The sequence below is a fragment of the Catharus ustulatus genome, chromosome W (assembly GCF_009819885.2).
Source record: "Catharus ustulatus isolate bCatUst1 chromosome W, bCatUst1.pri.v2, whole genome shotgun sequence".
Taxonomy (NCBI): Eukaryota; Metazoa; Chordata; class Aves; order Passeriformes; family Turdidae; genus Catharus; species Catharus ustulatus.
Genome location: NC_046261.2, coordinates 7,016,189 through 7,041,052, shown reverse-complemented (window position 1 = coordinate 7,041,052; position 24,864 = coordinate 7,016,189). Strand labels below are relative to the sequence as shown.

The window sequence follows — 24,864 nt, the reverse complement described above, 5'->3', positions numbered from 1 at the left end:
CATCAATCTTTGCATTACTATCACTGATTTCAATTACTGCAATATTCACACAAGCAAAGCTAGTTTCAGAAATCCTCCCTGTCATCCTCTTTTCTCTTCCCCTCTCCCCAACAAAGAAGTGATGGAATAATCCCCCAGGAATTAAGCCATTACTACCTCCTGGTAGGTATGAAGTGCTGCATTCCAAGTATATTAGCCCAGACAAACTAGCCCAGAGCAGGAGTGAAATTCTCATATTGTGCTGAAAAATAAATAAATAAAAAAAATAAGAGACCTCCATACTTTAGTACAGAGGACATTTCATTGCCCAGAGTAACAGAAGTGGACTCCTCAACTCCTGCAAAATTTGATTAAATGAACACTGGTTGCCTTGCACGGAGGCAAGTGAGGAGGAAACTCCAGAGGTGTTGGAGGTATGCTCACTGCCCACACACCTCTCACAGCCACTTTCACCACAGCTAGGTAGTAGTTAGTCAAACTACTAACCTTTAACATTCGTGTACAGAAAGTTGACAGAATGTGTCAGTATGAGTATGAACTATGCAGAAGTTTCATTTTATGCTTAAAACAGACTGCGCTTTTAAAATACTTGAAAAATATATCTCTTTTATCCTCCGTAAATTTAAAATATGCTTTTGGTTTAAAAAAGTATGACAGAAAATATAAAAAGTAATACATTTTAATGCCATTTTAAAAACCCTAAAACTTATTTTGTGACAGGCAGTTCTCATCTCTTTATTTCTGTTAGGGGAGACAATCTAGATAACTTCAAAAAAACCAACCAAACAAAACACCCAAATTCCCCAGTGCCCATCCCTCACCCCTTGCCCCACTAAAACCCCTCAAACAACAACAACAAACAACCAAACAAAAAAAACCCCACCACAGCAGTGCCTCTAAAGTTTTCAGACAGGTAACAAGTCTGTCTAGTAATGATGTAATGAGAAATGAGTAAAAATAAGTCCAAACATTTAGTCTAAAAAGGAGTTGAAATTAGTCTGTGGTCATTAACACTAAAATAACTTCTTGTATATTTTTTACATTGTTGTTCATATCACTAAGTATCAGATTTATGGCTTCACTGTGCATTTCCATACCTTAAGATACTTAAGAATTTATTTTAAATGCAACTTTAATTTTGATTGTTGGTAATGCTCAGTTTTGAGAAAACATCATCCTAGTAATAACATTCACACAATCACGGGATATGGGTCAGGTTGGAAAGGACCACAGTGGGTCATCTGGTCCCACCTCCCTGTTCCAGCAGAGTCATCCCAGAGCACATGGCACAGGGTTGTGTCCAGATGGGTCTGGAATATCTCCAGCGAGGAAGACTCCACACCCTCTCTGGGCAATCTGTTCCAGTGCTCAGTCACTGCACGGAAAATAAGTTCTTCCTCATGTCCAGGTGGAACCTCCTGGTCATCAATTCCTGCCCATTCCTCTTGTCCCATTGGTGGGCCCCACTGAGCTGAGCCTAGTCCATTATCTGACCCCTCCCTGCAGACACTGACAGACATGGATGAGGTCCCCTCTAAGCTGTCTCCTCTCAAGGTTGAACAGCCCCAGCTCCCTCAGCCTTTCCTCATAAGAGAGGTGCTCCAGTCCCTTAATCATCCTCACAGCCTCTGCTGGACCCACTCCAGGAGCTCCACGTCTCTCCTGCCCTGAGGAGCTCAGAACTGGACACAGCATTGCAGATGAGGAGAGGGGCAGGATCACCTCTCTGACCTGCTGCCATTGATCTTCCTTAATGCATCCCAGGATTCTGTTGGCCTTCTTCATCACAAGGGCACACACTTGTCCACCAGGAGCCCCAGGTCACCCCAGCCTGTACTGGTGCCTGGGGTTGTTCTTCCCCAGGTGCAGGACCCTGCATTTGCTTTTGTTGAATTTCAGACAGTTCTTCTCTCCCAACTCTCCAAGTTGTTGCAGTCCTTCTGAAGGGTTGCACAGCACTTGGGGGTATTGGCCAGCTTTGTATCCTTAACATATACTCCCAGTGTTGAATGCAAATTTTTTGGCTCAGAAAAAAGGGATATGCTTAAATCCATTTTAGCATTCCTACTGTCAAAGAATATAAAAACACGGTTCAAGATCACAGACAAAGCCTTGTATGATTAAACTGCATTAAAGCATCATGCACGCTTAAGCAAAGATTGCTCACCAACAGGCAATTTTTCAGTTAAATATACAGTCTTACTGAAAGTATATGTCTACAAAGTTTTTCCCTTCTACAGGCACATGTGCATTTTAATTCTATAGATGAAAAAAAAAAAACAAAGCAACTGATTCTTAGAAAAAGATGCATAAGATTTTAATTCTCAAAAATGCACAAGTAATTAAAGTGAGTTTTAAGTCCTTTCTGCATCATAAGCTATGCTATGAAGACCAACCTATTGCAATATGGTATTTTAGATGATCTTCTAACAGATATCTGCTGAAAGACAAAGCCAGTGTTGAGAAGAAAAAAAATATTATGAAAAGTGAAATTAAATAATAGCCTAATTCAAAATAATTATGATAGCACCCAGAACTTTCTCTCTCATGTTGCCCTTGTACTGATGCTGCACAGTGATGTGATGCAGTCTGTGGAACCTAGTAATAGAAAACAGTCTGAAAAAGCTAATTTAAAAATTACTCTGTATGAACCTTGTTTCAACAGTGGGGCTATTATCAAAAGACATGGAACAAAGGTGTGAACACTGCTGCTACTTTACCTGAAACAAAATATGCCAGCAATTTCGGGGGGGGGTGCACCCAGGATACAAAACAAGTATTCAGATAATACATCTTTCTTGCACTACTTGTTAATCATAACTAAAAACAATTCTTGCTCTAAACTTAGTCTTGAGCTACAAATCAATATGACTCTGGAAAAAACATCAGCACAGAATTCTGTTGGTGCTTTTCCTTATATTCACATGCATTCAACACATAATATTTAGGTTTCTGAACCAAGAATTTTATTCCACATTTAATGTACAGTAATTTCACGTTTACAAGCCACACCTGATTATAAGCCGCACGTCCATGTTGAGGTCTTTGTCCATATATAAGCCGCACCAGATTATAAGCCGCATTTTCGTTTGCAGGGAGAACCCGCGTGCAACAAAGTAACGAATTAGTAAGGGAATCACGGCATCGCTCGCCCTGGTCCGGCGCTGCCCCGTCGTGCCGGTGGGAGCCCGCTCGCACCTGCGGCAGCAGCGGGAGGCATGGAGCCTTGCCTTCACCTGCAATGGCAGTGGGAGGGGGAGGTACGGAGCCCGCCCTCACCCGTGGCGGCGGTGGGAGGGAGGCATGGAGCCCACACCTTTCCCCCCGGACTGCAGGGCCAGCAGCACGGAGCCCCCGCCTTCCCGCCGGGCTGCAGGGCCAGAGCATGGAGCCCCCCGCCTCCCTCCCGGGCCACAGGGTCAGCGGGAGTCCGCCTCCCCCCCCGCGTTGCCGGCATGGAGCCCGCCTCCACACGCCGCGCAAGAGAGTAACCAATTTGTAACAATTGCGCAATCCCGGGTTTTACTGGCAGGTGCTCAGCTCGGCACCCTGGTTCGCACTTCCAGGATGGGAAATTTCAGAACTTTGTTCATATATTGGCCACTCCTGAGTGTAAGTCGCATTTCCAGGTTGGGAGCAAAATTTTAGTCAAAATGGTGCGGTTTATAATCGTGAAATTACTGTAGTTCTTTAGCCAGGTGGTCTTTCTGCTCTTGCATTAGAAAAGAAGGCTAGAAGAAATTAATTTGAGTTCAGTTTGTCCATACTAATGCTGGAACTGACACTCAAGGGATCATGGTGCAGAGGGTCCACCCCAGGCAGAGTAAATACACACGGGGTCCCAGTGCCTTCCTCCCTTCTCAGTTCTGGGCATTACAAATAGAATAATTGCACGATTACAAGTCGCACCAATTATAAGCCACACTTCCGGGGTGTCAGCAACGCTTCGTTTTTCCTCCATAAATAAGCCACACCAGATTGTAAGCTGCACTTTCGTTCACAGCGAGGATCCGTGTGCAACTTTCACAAAGTTGCCAAATAGTAACAGAATTGCGGGATCACGGGGTTTACTGGCTCGGCCCTGTCCGGGGCGGCTGCCAGGGAGTGGCCCCAGCCCCGCTCGCCACTGCTGCCAGGAGGCAGGGGAGCGGCGTGCCCAGCCGCTGTTGCCAGGAAGAAGGAGAGAGATATCCCTGGTCAGTGCCCCCGGGAAGAGGGAGAAGAGCGTGCCCAGCCAGCACCGCCGGGTAAAGGGAGAACGGCATGCCCAGCCGGTGCCGCCACCGCGTCCCCCAGGGCCGGGCAGCGCCGCTGCTGCGCCGTTGCTGCCCCGCCGCCCGGGGCCGGGGGGGCTCCGGCTCAGCTCGGGGCTGCTGCTGGCTCGGACTTCCGGGTTGGGAAATTTCCAAAATTTGTTCATATATAAGCTGCTCCTAAATGTAAGCGGCACTTCCGGTTTGGGAGTAAAATTTTAGTCAAAATGGGGCGGCATATAATTGTGAAATTACTGTACTGGATCACATTATCCAGCACTGACTTTATCATATGCTGGACTAAACAGAAGGCAAAAGGACAATATTCAGAAAGAAGACAGTAAGGAAGACAGAAGAGATTAATTTGAAATACTAGAAAAGAACCTAAATTTCATTCTCATGGCTGGCAAAATGCATTACATAAGATCTCTACCAAACTCTCAAGTGATCTACAAATTATGACTTCACAGAGATCACAAAATACGTTCAGGAAGCAGAAGAAAGCTGATCCTTTGCTACCAGAACACATCAGTATACTCTCCTTTGGCCTTGGAGATGTGAATGGGATGTACTAACAGCTAACATGGCAGCCACAATTTGCCAGCATCTAGCTTAAAGATCCTCCTATATCCAGGTAAGAGTATGGCCCTTTTCCATAGAAAATAAAGCCACACTTCACCTAGTTTTTCCAAACATTCATTATAGGGTCTTCTTCCCCTCAAAATACTGCCTCTCCTTTGCACGGGAAAAGAATTACAGTAATTTCACGATTATAAGCCGCACCTGATTATAAGCCGCACGTTACAATACAGAGTGTGATAAAAGGTATCTATTCTATCACTATATGTTGAGAGTGGGGGCAGTGATCCTTATCTCCGTGGGAGATATTCTGCTAATGGGCCATCCATTGAAACTCGGCGGGGCATTGTTCTTTATCTTTTCACAACCCATCCTCCCTCCAGGGAGGTATCTTCTGCTAATGGCCCATTGAGTCCCACTGTGTGACTGATAAAATTACTGCATCCCATTAAAAGTTGCTCCAGCCAGGGGGAAGAGCCCAACATTTGTTACCAAGATAAAACAGAGGTTTTGGGACACTAAGGGAGCCCCTTTCTCCACTGGACTCCAGAGGAAAACCAGATTTCTCCACATCACCACTTGACCTCCAGAGGGAAACTGCACCTTCTACAGGACCACTGCTTCAACTGAATCACATCTGTCACTGCAAGAGGACTGCAACCACCATTTAATCGGACTGCTACCAACACCCTGCCTGACAGGGTGTTCAGGTTGTACTCTGACTTTGTCAGGGTTTGGGGTTTGTTTCTTTGTAGTACTGTATTTCTATTTTAATTTCCCTAGTAAAGAACTGTTATTCCCAATTCCCATATCTTTGCCTGAAAGCCCCTTGATTTCAAAATTATAATAATTTGGAGGGAGGGGGTTTACATTCTCCATTTCAAAGAGAAGCTCCTGCCTTTCTCAGCAGACACCTGTCCTCCAAACTAAAAGAGTAACTTTTTGTTCTTTGTCCATATATAAGCCGCACCTGATTATAAGCCGCACTTCTGGGTTTGGACCAAAATTTTAGTCAAAATGGTGTGGCTTATAATTGTGAAATTACTGTATTTTACTATACAAAACTGGTGGGAAAATGTGTGTTATCAACATTATTCTCATACTAGATCAAAAAATCACACCACTCTACCAGCTATTAAGAAAAAAATGCACTCTATTCAAACCAAAACCACAACAAGTATATGTTCTTTGTGGAACCACTATGCAAAAACTGTCAGGACAGTCACAACTCTGCCAGTAGCTGGAAAAATTACAGTAATTTCACGACTATAAGGCACACCGGATTATACGGCGTATTTTCGGGTGTTGGCAAATTTCCAAACTTTGTATATATATATAAGGTGCACTGGAGTATAAGGTGCACTTTTTTTTTTTGCAGTGAGGATTTGCACGCAACAAAGTAACGAATTAGTAACAGAATCACGCGATCGCGGGGTTTACTGGTAGGTGCTCAATTTGCAAACATTTTTCACAGATTGGCGTAGCCTCTAAACGCAGCCCCAGGCACCCTCCCCGTGCCGCGGGCCCCGGCACTCCTGCCCGCCCCCGGCACTGGTTGGCGCGGCTCTCACGGCTGGCGCGGCTGGCGCAGTTGGCGCGCCTCGCGGCTCAGGGCTCCCATGGCGCTGCTGTGCCTCACGGCTCGGGGTTCCCGTGCCTCGCGGAGACTCTATTCATAGTTTAAATTTCAGGATATATGTATCAATGACCTACTAAATATTTAGCACTGCCTTTCACATTTTCATTCCTGGAAATTTCTGCATTCTTTCAAGGAAAATTATGTGTTCTGTCCTTAGTAAGTTCTTTTCAAATGTTGTATTGTTTTTTATTCACTAGATTAGGTGAATGAACTTAATAATCAAATTTTATTATTTTCCCCCTCCAAAAACACCCTAACACTTTCTATTCCCTGCGGACTCCAGTAACACTTCTATTTAGATCTCTACAATGCTAGTGAAGCTTTATCCTCACATTGTGAAAACTCCGAAAATTCCCCTACTCATTCATAGTTTAGTATTTAAAGTCTCCATATCTACAAGTAGAATCTGTCCGATTAATCCTCTGCTTGGTCTCTCCCCTTCTCCATCTTTGCTATCTAGCAGTATATCTCACTAAACCTCAGAAAAGAATTAGCTATCAAAACACTAAAATCTGTAGGGCATCACAAATTGCTGAGAAGAGGAGATGGTACATATGGTTCATTCAACCTTATTCTTTACCTCAGAACTATTAAAAACTACCACTACAGTGATATACTGTAATTGTATAGATTTTCAATATAGAACAAAGCATCTGTTCCCAACTTCAATTTACTAAGACAAATAAATAAACCTACCTAAAAAGAAATTAAGATAAAATTACTTTTAAATAAAACCCAATCACTCATCCTAGAAATTAAACTTTGTAGAGAAGTTCAACACAATTTTTTACAAAAACACTTAGTAGAGTGTATTTCTGTGCTTATTCTAATACAATCACTCTTAGAAGAGATCACGACACATAGCTTTTTATCATTAGCAAATACAAGATAAGGCATAAATATCATAGTTGTGCTCCCTACATATTTGTGGTTATTATCAGCCCCCTAAACTTACAGAACAACATAAAACTCAATCAATAATCAAAAATCCTTACCGCTTTGCACCCCATATCTGTTTTGCATGCTTTTCTCCCTGAAAACATTAGGATTCCTTGCCAGGACAGCCTGCAGCAAGACTGGTATATCTCCCTCTGGATCATCACTGCCAAGGTTATCTTTCAATTCTCTGGAATTTTGGAAATAAGCAAATAAAGAGGAAAATGCATCTTCAAATTATAAGAAAGCATGAGTCAAGTAAAAAAACCCAAACAACCAAAACCAAACCAAACAACAGCATTTTACTGTTAAAATGCAGGAAAAAAGCCCACCAAATCTGTACTGCACCACTGTTCTCTAAATCTACTTTTTTTCCCCTCATGCTAAAGGAATGGCAGAAAAGGTATTCCTACTAGTCTTCAAATTTATTTTCTGTTCATAAGCACTTACATATACATGGCTATCAGTTTCACGCTATTATAATGTTTCCTATGTCAATTTCTGTATTGTCATCTTCTCCATAAAAGAATGCTTTGACATAACATCCAGAAAGTACTATTGTAGAAGTGAAAATAAGATATGCATAAATGCATAACATTCACATTGCAGCCCAACACTGATTTTTTTTTTTTTATTTTAGAAAGGGAAATTGGCATATCTTAAACATCACAGGATTCCCTTTGAACCTTCAAAAATTTTCTGTAAGTTTATCCATATTTTCACTTTTTCTTTTCATTGATGACTTTGAAGAGCTACTTTCAATTGATCAAAATAATAGATTGGAACATGTAGGAAAAAAGACAGGGCTGTCCACATAAGACAATTCAAAGAACACCAGTGAAAAATGAAAAAAAAAAACTTGTTAGTTCAATTCTAAATATTTTAAGTTCAATATCTAATCAGAACTGACATAGATCTTGCATGGGTGTCTCAAAAAAGTATCTTTTTGTGCAATACTGGGTATAAAATCTTTCAGTGTACATAACTAATCAAAGTGGAACACAAATTAATTTTGCACAATCAATACCACAAAGTTTGCACTCCTAACTAGCAAGAATGGAACAAGTAGCATATCAATTTAAAAAAAAATTAGTTATGCATAACGGCTGTCAATTACTAGCATTCTAATGGAAACGATTCTTATACAGCAGTAATCTGCTAAGATAGCCTAATTAAAAACCAGCACATTCTAATTTTCAGATACTAACACCCTTCTCAATTCAGTTCAGTTTAATTTAAAGTAATAAGGCTGGTGATCCGATATAGTTGAAGTTCAAATACATACATGTGATCTGTTGACACCTGATTGAGACTGTGGATGAGCTGTGAAACCAAGTTTTCATCCCTGCAAGCCAGAAGGCAGTTCACCTCTTCAGCTATCCGTCCATTGAAAAGCAGGCTTTTTGTTGTGGTAGCAGGTAAAGGTGATGGAAGAGGCAGCTGGTTCAAAACTGTTATCAGAAAACAGAAACAAGTTCAGAATCATTTCATGAAACAAGAGCATACAAAGATGGACACCTTTTTACTCCCTCATGTGATTAAGAAAGAAAATCTGACAAGTACATTACTTGCATTAATTACCTTGAACATGCCTTGAAACTTGGAAAAATTAGCAAGATCAGCAAAACATTTATTAAAACAGTATAAATTCAGCTAGTTAATTGAGCCTTCTCTACTGCCTCTACTCAGCAAGTCCTCCATGGTTTCAGGGCAACAGGACTTGTCAATTCCAGTAACTTCTTTTCACACAGAGAGAAATAAGGTGAAGCAGTGACATGCCTTTCTCTTTCATGCACTCCTGACTTACTGAACATCAGAGAAATATGACAGAGGAAGAAGTAAACACACCTAACACAAGGGTTAATCCCACCAAAGGTAATTCAGTGTTTTAAGAAACTCTTGCATCAGGAGTCTGGCCAGTGACTTCTACCAGTTAAGTATTTTGACTTGAGAACCATATCTGCAAATAATAAGTGCTGGAAAACTGTCTACAGCCCAGAAATTTATGATTTGCATCCTGATGGCCAGTTATTATACACACATAATGGTACATATATACACATATAAATACATAAGCAGCATCTTCCAATTTAATAATTCAGAATATCAGAAAGACAGCAAGTGTTTCCCCCCTCATTGAGTACATTTGCTTTTTTTACTATAGGCAATTAAATTCAATTGTTGGGTATATACTTTCAGTGTCACTTGAAAAGTCTTCAAATTTCAACAGGATAATAATAAAACAAGAGATCAGAATAAGCACTTGGATCACTGAGTCCAGTCCAGTTATCCTCAGACAGAAAACCGAGCTTTAACTCTTGCTTACACTTTATAAAAATAGATGCATCTTTGTCCCGATTTCTCTTATTGGAATGATTGGTTTAGGACTTCATTATAGTAATGATAAATCTCCTCTAGGTTTCCCCTATAAATTTATTTTTGGTCAGATTATAACCATTTGGGTTTGTGCCAGCATCAGTTTTTAATGTAAATAGTTCTTTTTCTTTCCTTGCATTTTGCCTTCCTGACATATTTAAAGACTGTACACACACCTCATCTACTCACAGTCAAGAAACAAGCTTCATTGGTTCAGCTGTTTATTTCCATTCTAGTAGCCACTCTTTGCATTTGTTAATTAGAGCAACTTTTTTGTACTCTGTCCAAAACTAAGGAACTAGGTTTCAACTATATTCAGAACATTCCACAACTCTCTGTCTGAACATCAGTCTAATCATCTCTCGCTCTCTCTCTCCAGTGAAGATGATTATATGTATGTTTCAGAGAATTATTTAATGATTTATATGTTTTTCTTTATTTGTTATAAATATATATGTTACCAAATTATATTCAAAACAACGAATTCCTATTTTTTTTTGTTTGGGTTTACTTAAAGGTGTTTTTTTTAACCTACATGTTTCAATTAGCATATTTTGTTTGAATATATTTTTAAAATTCTAGCAAGGACAAGAAATACTTTCATACCAAATCTGATTTTGAACAGATTTACTTTTAAGAACTTTAAAAATAAAACTATTCTTAGTATTTTGAAAATGCAGGTATATTTAGTGAAAAGGTAGAAGGGAACATAGCAAAGACAAAAAAAAAAAAGAGTACTTACGGTCTGTAAGACTAGCAATCCCTGCAAGAGTAGTGATGGGAACATGAGGCATATCCCCATTCATCCTGAAGTTCTGGGATGGTAGCGACTACACAGATATTTTAGTTCAGGTGCCAGCTATCATTACTTCCCATCTCCCAAGCACTAAAAAAACAAAACAAACAAAAAAACAAAACACAAAAAAAACCACACACAAAAAAAATAAAAGAAAAACACAAAACCAAATTAAAACTCTCAGTTTACTTAAAATAATTTCAAATTCAATAACATAAATGAAACATAGACTATAATCTCTGATGCATAGTAAGCAAATTTTGTCAAAATTGGGTAGAACAATGTAGAATTTAAATATCAAATGGCATTAATCAATCAAAAGGCAAGCTTCCAGTTTCAGAAGCATAGTCTGTCACCAAAAAAGATGCAACATAAGGCAATCAAAAGACAATTTTCTCAGGTTATACGATACCAATGCAAAAATTTGCAACAAAACTTTTTTGGCTCATAATGCAGTGGACAGCACTTAATCCATAATCAGTTTAGGCAATTAGCTACTATATTCACCTCCCAGTTTTGGAGGAGATATATTTCATATAAGAAGTTAGCAAAAACAAAAGGAGTAATTTACAAGTGAAAATGTCAAACAGTAAGCAAAGTGACAAATATAACATCTTAGTATATTTTTGTCATGGTTTAATCCCAGCCAGCAGTTAAGTGCCATGCAGCTGCTCGTTCCCACCACCCACCCACCCCAGGTGGGATGGGGAAGAGAATCAGAAAAAGGCAAAAACCCATGGGATAAGAACAATTTAATAATTTAAATAAAGTAAAATATACTACTACTACTGCTAACTGTAATGAAAAGGGAGATAAAAAAGAGAGAGGAATAAAACCCAAGAGAAATAAGTGATGCGCAATACAGTTGCTCACAACCCACTGACCAATGCCCAGCCCATTCCCGAGCAGTAATCAGCCTCTCCCGGGCGAACTCCCCCAGTTTTTATACTGGGCATGACATTCTATGGTGTGGAATATCCCTTTGGCCAGTTCAGGTCAGCTGTCCCAGCCATGCTCCCTCCCAGCTTCACCCCCTCCGCAGAAAAAGGTTTAGTCACCACTGAACTAGTTTATTTCCTGTAAAACAGCATAGTTTATATTCAACTACTGAAAAGGAATTTGCTCATCTAGTTTTTATTCACTATAAAGATCCCAATTGTAAGGAACTCCACACTTTAAAACAAACAAACAAAAGAACAAAAAAATCCAACTACCACAAACCCTCCTCCAAAAAAAGATCATCACATTAATTTGAACTGCATTTCCAAAACAACAAAAATTTACAAATACCACACATTACAATCCACTATTGTTATACTATTGAAATGAAAAAATTCGAGCGTGATTGTGGTGGCTAAACAGCAGGCCTGGAGAAGCCGCACAGACTGAATTCTGACTTGATCGACGTTGATTCCTTGGGTTTTAGCTTTTATATTTTTCAGATTCTCTGCTGCCTGGTATGTAACTGAAACTTCATATTAGTTGTTAGTAAGTTCTCTTCACAGGGTAGTTAGACAAAACAATACCTTCCTAGCCAGAGAATCAAGGACACCCGTTACCCAAAAAGCATAAACAACTGCGAAGGGAAGGGGGCAAGCCAGAGGGTTGAGACTTCATGACCTGGAGCTGTGGTTGGACAATTGACTCCAATATGTAGATGAACCAAAACCTATAAAAGTGTAAAAACTTGTGACCGGGATCCATCTTGGATCCATCCTGGGTGTAGCCTCGGCCAGGCTCTTGAACTGCCCAAGGTGTATCCTTTTAAGGCCTTTCAATTAATACCTATTTTATTCCTTTTGCTCTGTCTAGTCTCTGTTCCAGATCAGCCTTTCTATGCATCAACATAGCCATGAGAAAGCTACTAGCCTCTTTTAAGAACAGAACACTGCAACAGTGAAAAACAGTTTGTTTCCCTGAGAAAGAATCCTAGGACTGAGACAGTTGGTCTGCACCTGTGTCAACTATTTCAAACTGTCGAAGAGAAAAATGCAAACAATATCTCAAACTCTTTCCCGCATGTACACATCTCTGGTGAGCTGGTAAATCAGTACAGGGTAACAGCTTGTTACTAACCAATTGGGGATACACAAGATGTTTGTAAAACTCTATATAAAGGGATGAGTGAAATAAAACTGTAGCTTCTTTCGCTCCATGAAAAGAGTGTGTCTCGTCTCTAAAACAATGTCAACAGAGACATATGATATTTTCTGAAGACAAAGTAAATTAAAGGAACTTGTATATACATTTACCTATAATAGACAGGCTCCTGTGTGTCTTGGGTTACAATACAGCATGTGACCAAAAATATCTATTCTATCACCATCTGTTGAAACCAGGTGGGGCAGTGATCCTTATCTCCGTGGGAGATATTCATCTAATGGGCCATCTGGTAAAACCAGGTGGGGCAGTGTTCTTTATCTTTTCACAACCCATCCTTCCTCCAGGGAGGTATCTTCTGCTGATGGCCCATTGAGTCCCACTGTATGACTGATAAAATTACATCATCCCATTGGGAGATGCTCCAGCCAGGGGGAGGAGCCAAGCCTTTCCTACCTAGATAAAAACTGAGATTTGGAACACCAAGATAGCCCTTTTTTCCACTGGATCCCAGAGGAAAACTGGACCTTTCCACATCATCACTGAACCTTCAGAGGGAAACTGCACCCTTCTACAAGACCACTGCTTCACCAGAACCACATCTGTCACTCCAGGGAGACTGCAACCACCATTTAATTGGACTGCTACCAACACCAAATGACGGGGTGTCAGGTTGTATTCTGACTCTGTCAGTTTTTTGGGTTTGTTCTTTGTAATACTGTATTTCTATTTTAGCTTTCCTAGTAGAGAACTGTTATTCCTAATTCCCATATCTTTGCCTGAGAGCCCCTTAATCTCAAAATTATAATAATTTGGAGGGAGGGGGTTTACATTCTCCATTTCAAAGAGTCTTCTGCCTTTCTTAACAGACACCTGTCCTCCAAACCAGGACACTGTGTTAATTCATGAAATAGTAAGACTTCTGTCAGCATTTATGTTTTTTACTTAAGATTCTGAAATAGTGATTTGTTTATACTTACTTTACACGTCAAGTTTTGCAAATTACATATACAGTACATATAAACCAAAATATCACAGGCATTTCCTTAATAATCTTTATATCATTATTTCTTATGCCACACCAATGACAACATATAATACCACTGCTAATACATATGGAGAGATTCCAAGCAAAACAAAGAAATAATGTTCTAAGTATTTTTCCTGCACAGTTTTCATGAACCAGTGAAGTTAACTTTTCAGTGTTTCCCTACCTACACACAACTAAATTATTTTGGGTGGTAGTGGGGCTGGAAGTGGTGTGGTGTGACAAGGGACAACACAACCAATAAACAAAAAACTGCCATCCAACACTGAGTTAACTTCCTTTGCTGCACTTGCCACAGGCTCATTCCCACCACTAAATTACATTTGTTTGCTAAAAACATAATACATTACAGGTGCAGAAATCTAGTTAAGGAATCTGCTGCAAATAGATATATGCTGTGTAGGTTCCTGTGTTTGGAGTTTTTTTAATGCAGGAAAAAACAGCCTTCAAATACAGAGAGCAGTTTCAAATGCTACTTGATACTAAAGCTTCTTTACCTGAAATGAATACCAATATACAAAGAATTTCAGTTGTTTCTTAGTTCCATAAATAAGCAATTCTTAAAGAAAAAAAAAGGGACCTTTTACCACGAGTCTCCAACAGCAAACCCACAAGAGCTAACAACACTTTTAGAACTTAAGTTTTCATTAAAGTTAAGAAGTTAAAGAACACCTTTTACACATAAGTTGTACATACAAGAAAAAGATCACATCCGATGAGCTCTCCTCTCCTGACTTAAACTACATCAAAACTGAATAAGGTCACATAACTATTCAGTATTATTGGAAATTCCATATGCAACACAAAGACAAGGGGATTTGTTTACTTTCCCTTCCTGTTCACCTTGGAAAGCTGTAAACATCAGAGACAATCACTAATAATGCAAGTTCTTTACTGATATTACTGCTACAGTAATTATACAGATATTAAAATGGAAAAAATAATCCCTCCAAAAGTAGACACCTAAATTAGATACCTTTTCCATAGACAGATAAGAAACATGAGCTGGCAAGATCCAGATCCAAGAGTGTAACAAGTGCAGACAGCTAGCTAGGATGGTCAGGGAAAGAGTAAGTTTTCCAAGAGGAGAGTAGAAGGGGCTGCTTTGTTTAGTTAACAAAACAAAGGTCGAGAGGGGATGTGGTTTCTCTGTCTAGGACAGTCAAAGAAGGTTACAAAGGAAGAATGCTCAAAATATCAAGCAGTTAGGGAAGAAAATTGACAGCTCAAGACATGTTATTTCACACAAAATATCAAAAAATCCATGCAACAATTAGGGCTTGACAAGTCAGACAAGTCAAAAAACCAAGTTTGGTTGTGTTTTGGTTTTTCATTCCCAACTCTCATGAGTCATTTATCAATATTTAGAAACTTTTGTATTATCGACTTTGTGCAGTAGCTACTACCAGTAGTACTGCAGTATTTCTACCTCTAGAAGGAAAAAATAAATCTGTTGCTTTAAGTCTTGGGGATGGTTTTCATCCCATATCCATTTTTTTGTTTGGTTGGTTTTTGTTTTGTGCCTGGAATGATCACTGCCACCCACCCCCCCACCAGCTCCAGGAGTATTGTGATGGGTGAGAGGCAACCCAGAATCCTTCGAGGGTTGGGGACCAGGGGCTGCTGCTTCCTTCCAGTGGGGTGATTGTCTCGGCAGCCACGGGGCATGGTGCCTCTGGATATCCTGTTGCCCTGTCTTTTTTGCATGGGTTTTTTTTTCCCCTTTTCCTTCGGCACTGTGACTGGGGCTTGCCAGCTTGCTTCTCTGCTCCTCTGCTTGCTTGGGAGTGCAGAGCCAGTGCGTGCTACACCTGGAGCCAGAAGCCCTACCTGCTGGGCTGGCCCGACCCCGGGGCCAGCCATCGCCAGTGAGCTATCCAAGGGAGCAATCCCCCGCCAGCCCCACTGTTTTCTGCCCTACTTCAGGGCTTGATACTATACTTTAACCCGACACTCTGCAGCTTCTGGCATGGCTCCTGAGTCTTTGCTACACTTTGTTTGCCACCCCAGGTGTGCTCGCCTCTGCTGTTCCAACCTGCTGCTCCAAGGTTTTCATGGTGCAGTCCATTCAGCTTCCCGAATGGCACTGAGAGAAGCTGCCTCTTGAGATTTCGCAAAGTAAAGCCCCTTCTCTCTCTCTTCCACCGACTGAGCCGCCATTAATCAGGTGGAGAGGCGACTGAGCTTGCCCCACAGCATCCCCTGCAGCCACTGGGGAACTGTTGCACCTTCCATGCCTGCCCGGGAGCCAACAGCGCCCCTGCCTGCTGTGGCCATAACTACACCAATGGCAAAAGTGTTTGACGGCTGAGAGAAAGCTGTTACTGGGACTTCTTTTTGTTTGTTGTTGCTGCCATTGTTGTTGTTGTTTCTCTTGCTATACATATGCATACTAGTAAAGAACTGTTATTCCTTTTTCCATATCTTTGTCTGAAAGCCCCATAATTTCAAAGTTATAATAATTTGGAGAGAAGGGAGTCATATTTTCCATTCCAAGGGAAGTTTCCACCTTCCTTGGCAGACACCTGTCCTTTAAACCAGGACACCTTAATATTACCTGAATTAAGGAAATCAAAGAACTGCTGCATTGAAAAGCTTTTAAACAATTGTGGTGGTTTTAGTTTGAAATTGGGCAGAAATATTAATTTTGTGTAGTGGTTTTGGTTTGCTAATTTGAGATTTTTTTGGTTAATGTATTAATTTATGTGGTGGGTTTGGTGTTGGTAAATTGCTAGTGTATTCTTTAGAATTTTTTTTCTTTGTTGTTGTTGTGAAAGTTAGGAGCAAGGCAAAGTAGGTTTAAATTTTGAAGGGTATAAAGAAAAACTTTACTAACAGAAATTAAAAGAAAAAAATTATAATAATTAGAATAAAATTTTTAGAATACTTTTCTTCACCCTGCACCCTTTTTTCTTTTATATTGACAATGTACAGAAATAAATTAGTCAGTTTACTATTTTTAAAAGTCTTTTTCTAATTTATTTAGGGAGAGGAAGTAGTCTCATTAGTTTATGGAGACTTCTTTATAAGAAAATAGTTTTTTTGTGGCTTTAATGTTATAGCGATCAGCCGCCTGGGAGAATGGAAATTTGATTATCGTGTAAAAGTCTCTCCCCTTGATTTATAGTTTTTCTTATAATTATTTTTGAGGGCTATGTTAACTTATGGGGTATTATTTTTAAGGATGAGTACTTTAGAAGCAAAGGTTTTCTTTATCTAACTTTGAGATTATTTTTATTTTTGGGAATAGAGGTCTTTTTCTGCTTTTTTGGGGGTAAAGAGTTTTTAATTTTTTTAAAAAAAGGTTTTTTTTAAAACTTTTTTATTAAATTATAGTTACATTAACATTTGTTTAGTATGGATGTTTTTGCTTATGTTTATAATGTGAACACTTCTCTCCTTATGCTTTTTTATGACTTATATAGAGATATTTACTATATTATAGTTTATTACTATAGTTTATAAGAGAATTTAGCTTAAGGCTTCTCTTTCTATTCTGTTATTTGGGATCTGATTTTTCGGTTTTGTTTTACGTTGATGTTTTTGTGTTGTTTTTTTGTGTGTCTATTACTTTGTCCCTTTCTTTTATTTGAGAGAGAATTGAAGGTTTATGTCTTATTTGTGTAATTAAAGAGTTAATATCTCGTTTGAGGCTTGTAGATGGTCATGTGATCCCTGCCGGGTGGTGGTTGGAGCTGTTTACGATGGAGAATTTTTTGGCAGCCGCACCGGGGGAAACTAAGATATTAGCAGCTAGATTAGAATATAGTGGCAGCATCCGCAGGTTGATGGCTTCTCTTCCCCCTGCCAGGTGGTTTTTGGTGAAATTTAGCAGTAGTAGTATTTTAGCCGAGCCGTGGACTCAGTTTGGCTGTGTTGGGGGGAGGGGGACTCAGCCCTGTGGAGACAAGGCCCAGCGGGCTTTTTGAGAAGGGGCTCAGCACCACAGCAGAGCCCACTCGACCAGCCTGTTACTTGTACTTAGGCTGGAAGGGAAAGAGAGCTTCTTGGGGTTTGTACATTTTAAAATTATTTCCATAACTGGTTCATTTCCTTCCATACCAAAAAAAAATAAATTAATATAAACTAGCACAACAATGCATCATTGTTGCAGTTCAGAGAAGTAGAAACCCAATTTACATATATTCAAAGATAGACTTGCATATTCAGTATAAACATATACTCTTGCTGCTTTATAAGAAAAAACGGTATTGTAAATGACATTCCAGGAAGGAGGAAACTACAGTGCACAAAGGAAGTGATACAAAGAATCCCTTCAAGAAAGGGAAAGAGTGAAAGGGCAACAGATATTGAGAATAATGTATGAAAAACTATCATCATAACATAATATACAATAAAAAAAAGTGAAACCAAGATAGCAAGGACAGTAATATTGTAAAAGTTTATGCTACAGATAACTACACATTTAAAGCACTACTTCAGAATGTTATCTTCTTTCCTTTTTGTTGTCAATTATATATTCTCATTTACTGCAAATTAACATTCCAAAGAAAATTCCTACTGAAATGTTACATTTTAAATGTTGTTCATCGGTTGAGTTTTTTTAAAGTGTATTGTGGTTTAACCCAGCTAAGCACCATGAAGCCATTCCCTCACTCCCCCTTCCCCAGTGGGATGGGGGAGAGAATCTGAAAAAAAGGTAAAACTCATGGGTTGAGATAAAGTGTATTGGGTCTGACTAAACTGGAGTTCAGCTTTGCATTGGTAATTAGAAAGGTGTTGAAAACACATCAGTGTTTTGGCTTCTGCTGAGCAGCGCTACCACAGCATCAGTGCTGTCTCTCCAACATTCCCCCCAGCTCAGATAGAAAAGTGAAGGGAAGGACAAAGGGAGGGCATTCATTATTCTATGATGTTTGCCTTCTGGAGCAACCACTACATGTGCTGAAGCCCAGCTTCCTGGGAAGTGGCTGAACATCACTCACTGATGGGAAGTAGAGAATAAAATATGGTGTGCTTTTTCCCTTTGCTTGTACACAGGACCTTTGCTGTTGCTTTAGTTAACTGCCTTATCTTGACCTACAAGGGGTTTTTTTCCCATCTTATTTTCTCCCCTTTCTCTTTCCTCTTGGTTGAAATACATTCTTGTCCCGTCAACAAAAATACCAGTTCTTCCATGGCTTAGCTACATACATTCAGAAGAACATTGGAAAACAAAATAAAGGGAAAAATTTGTTAATGTGCAGTAATACACAGGCTCCATAGTAATGGAAAGATAAGTAACACCTCAGGATTCAGAAATTTAGTATTTACATTTCAATGTTTCATTCCCCATACTCCAGACTATTCTTTAACTTATATCTTTAGATTTTAAAAGTAACTTTGTAGTGGGTTGACTGTGGCTACCTTAGATGACTTACCAATTTCTGAGAAAAAAAAAGATATAAAATTAGATGGATTAAAACTAAATTTTAAAGAACTGCAAAAATATCAAATCCCTATAGCCTTTTTCTAAAACATTGTATTAAATAGAACATGTAAAGACAGTTCTGTTTTACATAGTTTATATTATGAAATCTTTAGTTAGAATGAAACTACTTTAAAAAATTGTTTCAATTTCTTATATGTTGAATAGCATTGTACTGTATAACTACAGCACTATGCTCAAAGTTGATTTCTGCAGCTGCACAAAGTAAAGTAGTACAACTCATTTATTAGCTACTTAATAATTTAGGTGAGCAGTGAACTCCTCTTTTAAAACAGTAAACATGCTATTATAAATTTAAGAAGCCTTGCCTCAACCAGTTTTAAGCTTCCACATTTTGCAATAAACTACTACTCTTATTAGTTATTACATGAAGTTCTGCTAGTTATCAGTTCATAAACTGTCCTTAAAAAAAATTTTTAACACCCACACTTAAAGAATGAGAAAGGCAGAAAGAGAATGAATTATTATCCTCTCATTCTCATTCAAATAAGATGCCATGATTGAGTACATCAGACAGATTTAGGTACAAGAGGGCAAATTTCTGGTTTCTATACCAGAGATTCATTGATACAATGACAGTACTTTTGCTACAAGTTTCCTGAATGAAATGCTTTTTAAAATACTTTAAAAAATACTAAGGAAGGAGATAGGGTTGTCAAAACATAGTCTAACACTTGAGTTACATAGAAAGAAGAAGCATACACAATCACAATATAAAGCATTTTAACACTAATTCAACCTCAGAAAAAGTCAGTATTGAAAGTGAGCAGTAATCAATCACTGATGCAGCTGCCTAAGGTTAAAACAGTAATTCAAGAAATCTGATATGAAGCTAACTTGAACAACCAAAAAGGTATAAGAAATCCAGAAGACTCATTATTACTGATAAAATCCCATGAAACACATCAGCATTTATAAAACCAGAAAGTTTATGGCATATACAGAATAGTTTCACCTACAATACTGGCTACAAAAAATTAAGTTTGAAAAGAGTGATACAGAAATCCCAGGAGCACAAAAATTGAAATTCAGTGTACTAGTGAAATTAATATGTTTAGTTCAAGAAGTGATCAGCCAACAGACTAAATAATGCTGACAAAGCCAGTGAAAAATTAAAAAGTTTGAGATAAAAATTATTTCGCATAACTTCTAAACCAGTATTAGCATAATGTTTTTTCCTAAAGATATTCCAATAGTAGCTGCTCAAATCACTAAAACTACTGTAACAAAAGAAATTTTAGTGAAAAGTACTGTATTGGGCCAAGTAAGAGTTGCTTCTGAATATAAAGCAACCTTTAGGAAATAATTTTAGAGCAACCAGTTTCTTCCTCTGTGGCTATTGTCACACTGATTTGGCTTCTGCTGTTCTATTCAATAAAAATGACACTGATGCCCCTGCTGCCTATGTGCTAGTACTGGCAGTGACACCACAGTAAATGGCAAGAGAAACCACAAGAGACGTGGTGGAAGCATACAAAACATGAGGTCTGTGGATTCAAGGAAAGGTGCCCCCTAACACGTGTGAACCTACAGTTTCTACAAGGGTAGACTAACATAAAGCATACAGTAATTTCAAGACTATAAGGCGCACCCTTTTGACTAAAATTTTTCCCCGAACCCAGAAGTGCGCCTTATAGTCCGGTGCACCTTATCTGATCTACAAAGTTGTGAAATTTGCCAAACCGGAAGTGTGAGCCACAATGAGGGGGCGGTGCCACGGGAGCACCGAGTCGCGAGGGGGAACGGGAGTGGGCGGCCGCAGCCAGCAGGAGCCACGCAGAGAGGGAGGGGGCGCTGGCCCCGACCCGGGCAGAACGAGAAGCCGGGCGGCGCCGCCCCGGGCGCAGGGGGAAGGAGAAGCCGGGCAGTGCTGGCCCCGGCCCGGGCGTGGGGGAAATGAGAAGCCGGGCGGTCCTGGCCCGGTTGCGGGGGGAACGAGAAGTGTGAGCCCGCAACAGCCCCAAACTGAGTAGAGCCCGCCCGGCGGCGGCATCGGGGCAGCGGTGGCGCAACTCGGGCGGCCGGGGGAGAGTGGCGGCGGTGCGGCCCCTGTGGCCAGGGGAAATCGGCGGCGGCGCGGCCACTGCAGCCATGGGAGGAACGAGAAGCCGGGCCGCGTCGGGCGGGGGAGGGACGAGAAGCCCAGCGGTGCCGGGCAGCGGAGGGACGAGAAGCCCGGGCGACACCGGGCGAGGGCGGAACGGGAAGCCGGGCAGTGCTGGGCGGGGGAGGGACGAGAAGCCCGGCGGCGCCAGGCAGGGGAGGGACGAGAAGCTCGGTGGTGCCGGGCGGGGGAGGGACAAGAAGCCCGGGCGAGGGGAGAATGGGAAGCCGGGCAGTGCCGGGCGGGGGAGGGACGAGAAGCCGGGCAGCACTGGGCACAGGCGGAACGGGACGCCGGGCAGAATTGCGAAGGCGGCTGGCGCCGGGTGGAACGAGAAGTTGGCCGGCGCCAGTCCCGGCCCGGGCGCAGGAGGAAGAAGAAGTCGAGCTGTGCCAACCAGCGCCGGGCGGGAGTGCCTGGGCCCGCGGCACTGGGAGGGCACCTGGGGCTGCGTTTAAAGGCTACACCAATCTGTGAAAAATGCTTGCAAACTGAGCCCCTGCCAGTACAGTAATTTCACGAATACAAGCCGCAGCAATTTGACAAAAATTTTGGTGGAAACCCGGAAGTGCGGCTAATACTCGGGGGCGACTAATATGTGAATAATTTTCTGACATTTACAACCCCAGACGTGCCAGCCAGGGCGCCGAGCCAAACACCTGTCAGTAAAAACCGGCATTCCGCAATTGTTACAGTGTTACTGTGTTGCCCTGGCTCCCTGCAGGCAGCACGGGGAGCGGGGAGAGAGGCGGGAGAGCTCCTTCTTCCCTCCTCTGCCGCAGCCCAGGGGAGGACGGGGGGGGAGGGGGCGCCGCCATTGCCGCGGCCCGGGGAGCCGAGGGGGGCCCTGCGCCGCCATTGCCGCGGCCCGGGGAGCCGACGGGGGCCCTGCGCCGCCATTGCCGCGGCCCGGGGAGCCGACGGGGGCCCTGCGCCGCCATTGCCGCAGTCCGGGGAGGACGGGGGGGGGGGCACGCCGCCATTGCCGTGGCCCGGGGAGCCGATGGGGGCCCTGCGCCGCCATTGCCGCGGCCCGGGGAGCCGACAGGGGCCCTGCGCCGCCATTGCCGCGGCCCGGGGAGGACGGGGGCCCTGCGCCGCCATTGCCGCGACCCGGAGGGGGGGGGGAAGTGCGCGCCGCCATTGCCGCGGCTCGGGGAGGGGGGGGGGGAAGTGCGCGCCGCCATTGCCGCGGCTCGGGGAGCCGACGGGAGCCCCGCACAGCCATTGCTGTGGCCCGGGGAGGCGGGTGGAAGCGCGCGCCGCCATTGCCGCGTCTCGGGGAGCCGACGGGAGCCCCGCGCAGCCATTGCCGCGGCTCGGGGAGGAGGTGGGGTGCTTTGTCCGCGCCCGTCGCCGGCGCCACGGGCGCGGGAAAGCTCCGTCCCTGCCTGCCACCGCGGGGCAGCGCCGACCCGGGGTGACCGAGCCCAGTGGCAGCGGCGGGTGGCCCCGAGCCCAGTGGCAGCGGCGGCCGGCCCCGAGCGGCAGCACCGGGCTGGGCCACCTGGCCCCGTCAGCAGCCCCTAGCGGGCCGAGCCTGCACAGCCTTAGCTCAGCCAGTAAACCCCGCCCTCCCGCGGTTCTGTTACTAATTGCACGCGGGTCCTCGCTGCGAACGACAGAGCGGCTTATATTCGGGTGCGGCTTATTTATGGACAAAAACCAAAATATTTGCCAACACCCAGAGATGCGGCTTATACTCAGTGCGGCTTGTATTTGTGAATTTACTGTAATTTTTTACTTTGTTGCATGCAGCACAGCTCCTCGCTGCAAAAAAAAAGCGCGAGCTGTGACCCGAATCGCAAGGTGGGGCGGTGCCACGGGAGCGCCGAGCTGCGAGGGGGGGCGGGAGTGGGCAGCCTCCAGCCAGCAGTCGCCGTGCGGGCTGGGCGGCACTGCCCAGCCCCCGGCCAGCAGTAGCCACATAGGAAGAGAGGGAGCGGGCAGTGCCGCGCTGCCCCGAGCCACGGACGGTCCTGAGCCGCCCTGAACCGCAGCAACCCCGAGATGTGAGCCGTGGCCGCCCCGAACCACGGCAGCCGTGAGCCACTGCCGCCCCAAGCCTCACCTCGCCAGCTGGGGGCGGGCAGGAGTGTCGGGCCCTGCGCACGGGGAGGGCGCTTGGGACTGCGTTTAAAGGCTACACCAATCTGTTAAAATGTTTCCAATCTAAGCACATGCCAGTAAAGTCCACCATGGCAGGATTCCATTACTAATTCGCTACTTTGTTGCGCGCGGCACGGATCTTCGCGGCAAAAAAAAAGTGCGCCTTATAGTCCGGTGCGCCTTATCTGATCTACAAAGTTGTGAATTTTGCCGATTTCTGGGGGGTGCGCCTTATAGTCCGGTGCGCCTTATGGTCGTGAAATTACTGTAATTGTGCTTTGTACCTGTAATAACCCTTCCCTGAGGAGGCAAGGAATTGACACAAGCAAACAACAAACAAAATCAAACCAGACTAAAGTCATGTGCAGAGAGCAAATACCTATGGGTAGTATGCAGCTTCCCTGACCTACCTATACTACATGAATGTCTAGCAGGAAATGTTTACTTTTCTTGCTACCTTGGAATCACAAAGGGTAAAAATTCATTAGAACACAGTTTCCCAAAAATAATGAAAAGCCTTAGCATCTTTTTCTGTTAAAACCATTTCCTTCTTGTAAGCATAGGATGCTTTTTGTTTTTAATTTTATTTTCTATAAAAATTTAAAAGCACTTATAAACAATATTCTCCACTTCAAAATAGTCTCAAATATTTAATTCAGGTGCCTTAGCACTAAGAACTCTTTAAAATGAGGCCATAACACATTCTTCATACACAAATAAATCAGTTACGGATCAAGAAAAAGCCTGTTCATTAAGGTAACACAACCTGTCTCAAAAATTTGCAGAAAACTGAATTATATTTACAAAATGTTGCGATGATCAGCAAGTGTACATTATTTCAGGCAAAGAGGAAAATGCAAATCTCAGAATTACTGATTTTCAAGGAAACTGCCCAATGCATCATTGAAGCTATACCAAAAAGAAACAAAAAAAACCCACTGTTCTACAGGAAAGTGTATTTCCTTCTATTCCATTAGAAAACCAATGCAAAACAGAATCTGTTTTAGGAGCCTTACTGTTCAGACAGGTTAGTTGTTGCCTTTAAACATGGGGATTAAATTTAAGTGAATGGAAAGAAATCTTGCACCTGGTTTCAAAATAAGATACTACAGGCTCCTTCTCGTTAAAAAAGGAGTATCAGATCAAGTTCAACTGATAAGGTAGCAAAATCTAAACCAAAAATTGGTATGTTTCAAAAACTTAAGCTATATGAAATACACATTATCTTTGCAGTTATGTTCACCAGTTCTGCAAAAGAAAGCAGCTAAAACTGTCAAGGAGAATCCAGTTATTCAGGGAATTTATTACTGCTCTACATCTTTTTGAACAATAAGTATCTTCTTTATGAGCCTTTCAACATCAAAGATTCTGAAATTACTGAGAGCTACTGAATTATTACTGAATTATTTTTGTTCTGCAGAAGTTAACATAGAATAAATTGTAAAAACTTTGCTTGGAAGCAGTCATGATATTAA

At 42.2% G+C, this 24,864-nt stretch overlaps 1 protein-coding gene across 3 annotated transcripts in view; it reads right to left on the bottom strand.

The window, feature by feature from the left end:
- Positions 1 to 24,864, bottom strand: part of LOC117005088 (nipped-B-like protein) — a 174,179-nt gene that overhangs the window by 123,744 nt on the left and 25,571 nt on the right. For all 3 annotated transcript variants that reach the window (XM_033076350.2, XM_033076349.2, XM_033076347.1), the window contains exons 2-4: positions 10,526 to 10,669; positions 8,693 to 8,858; positions 7,467 to 7,597 (exon numbers count right to left, since the gene is read on the bottom strand). In XM_033076350.2, the coding sequence (XP_032932241.1) occupies positions 7,467 to 7,597; positions 8,693 to 8,858; positions 10,526 to 10,589 (361 nt within the window). In that variant the 5' untranslated portion in view covers positions 10,590 to 10,669. The remainder of the gene's footprint in view (positions 1 to 7,466; positions 7,598 to 8,692; positions 8,859 to 10,525; positions 10,670 to 24,864) is intronic.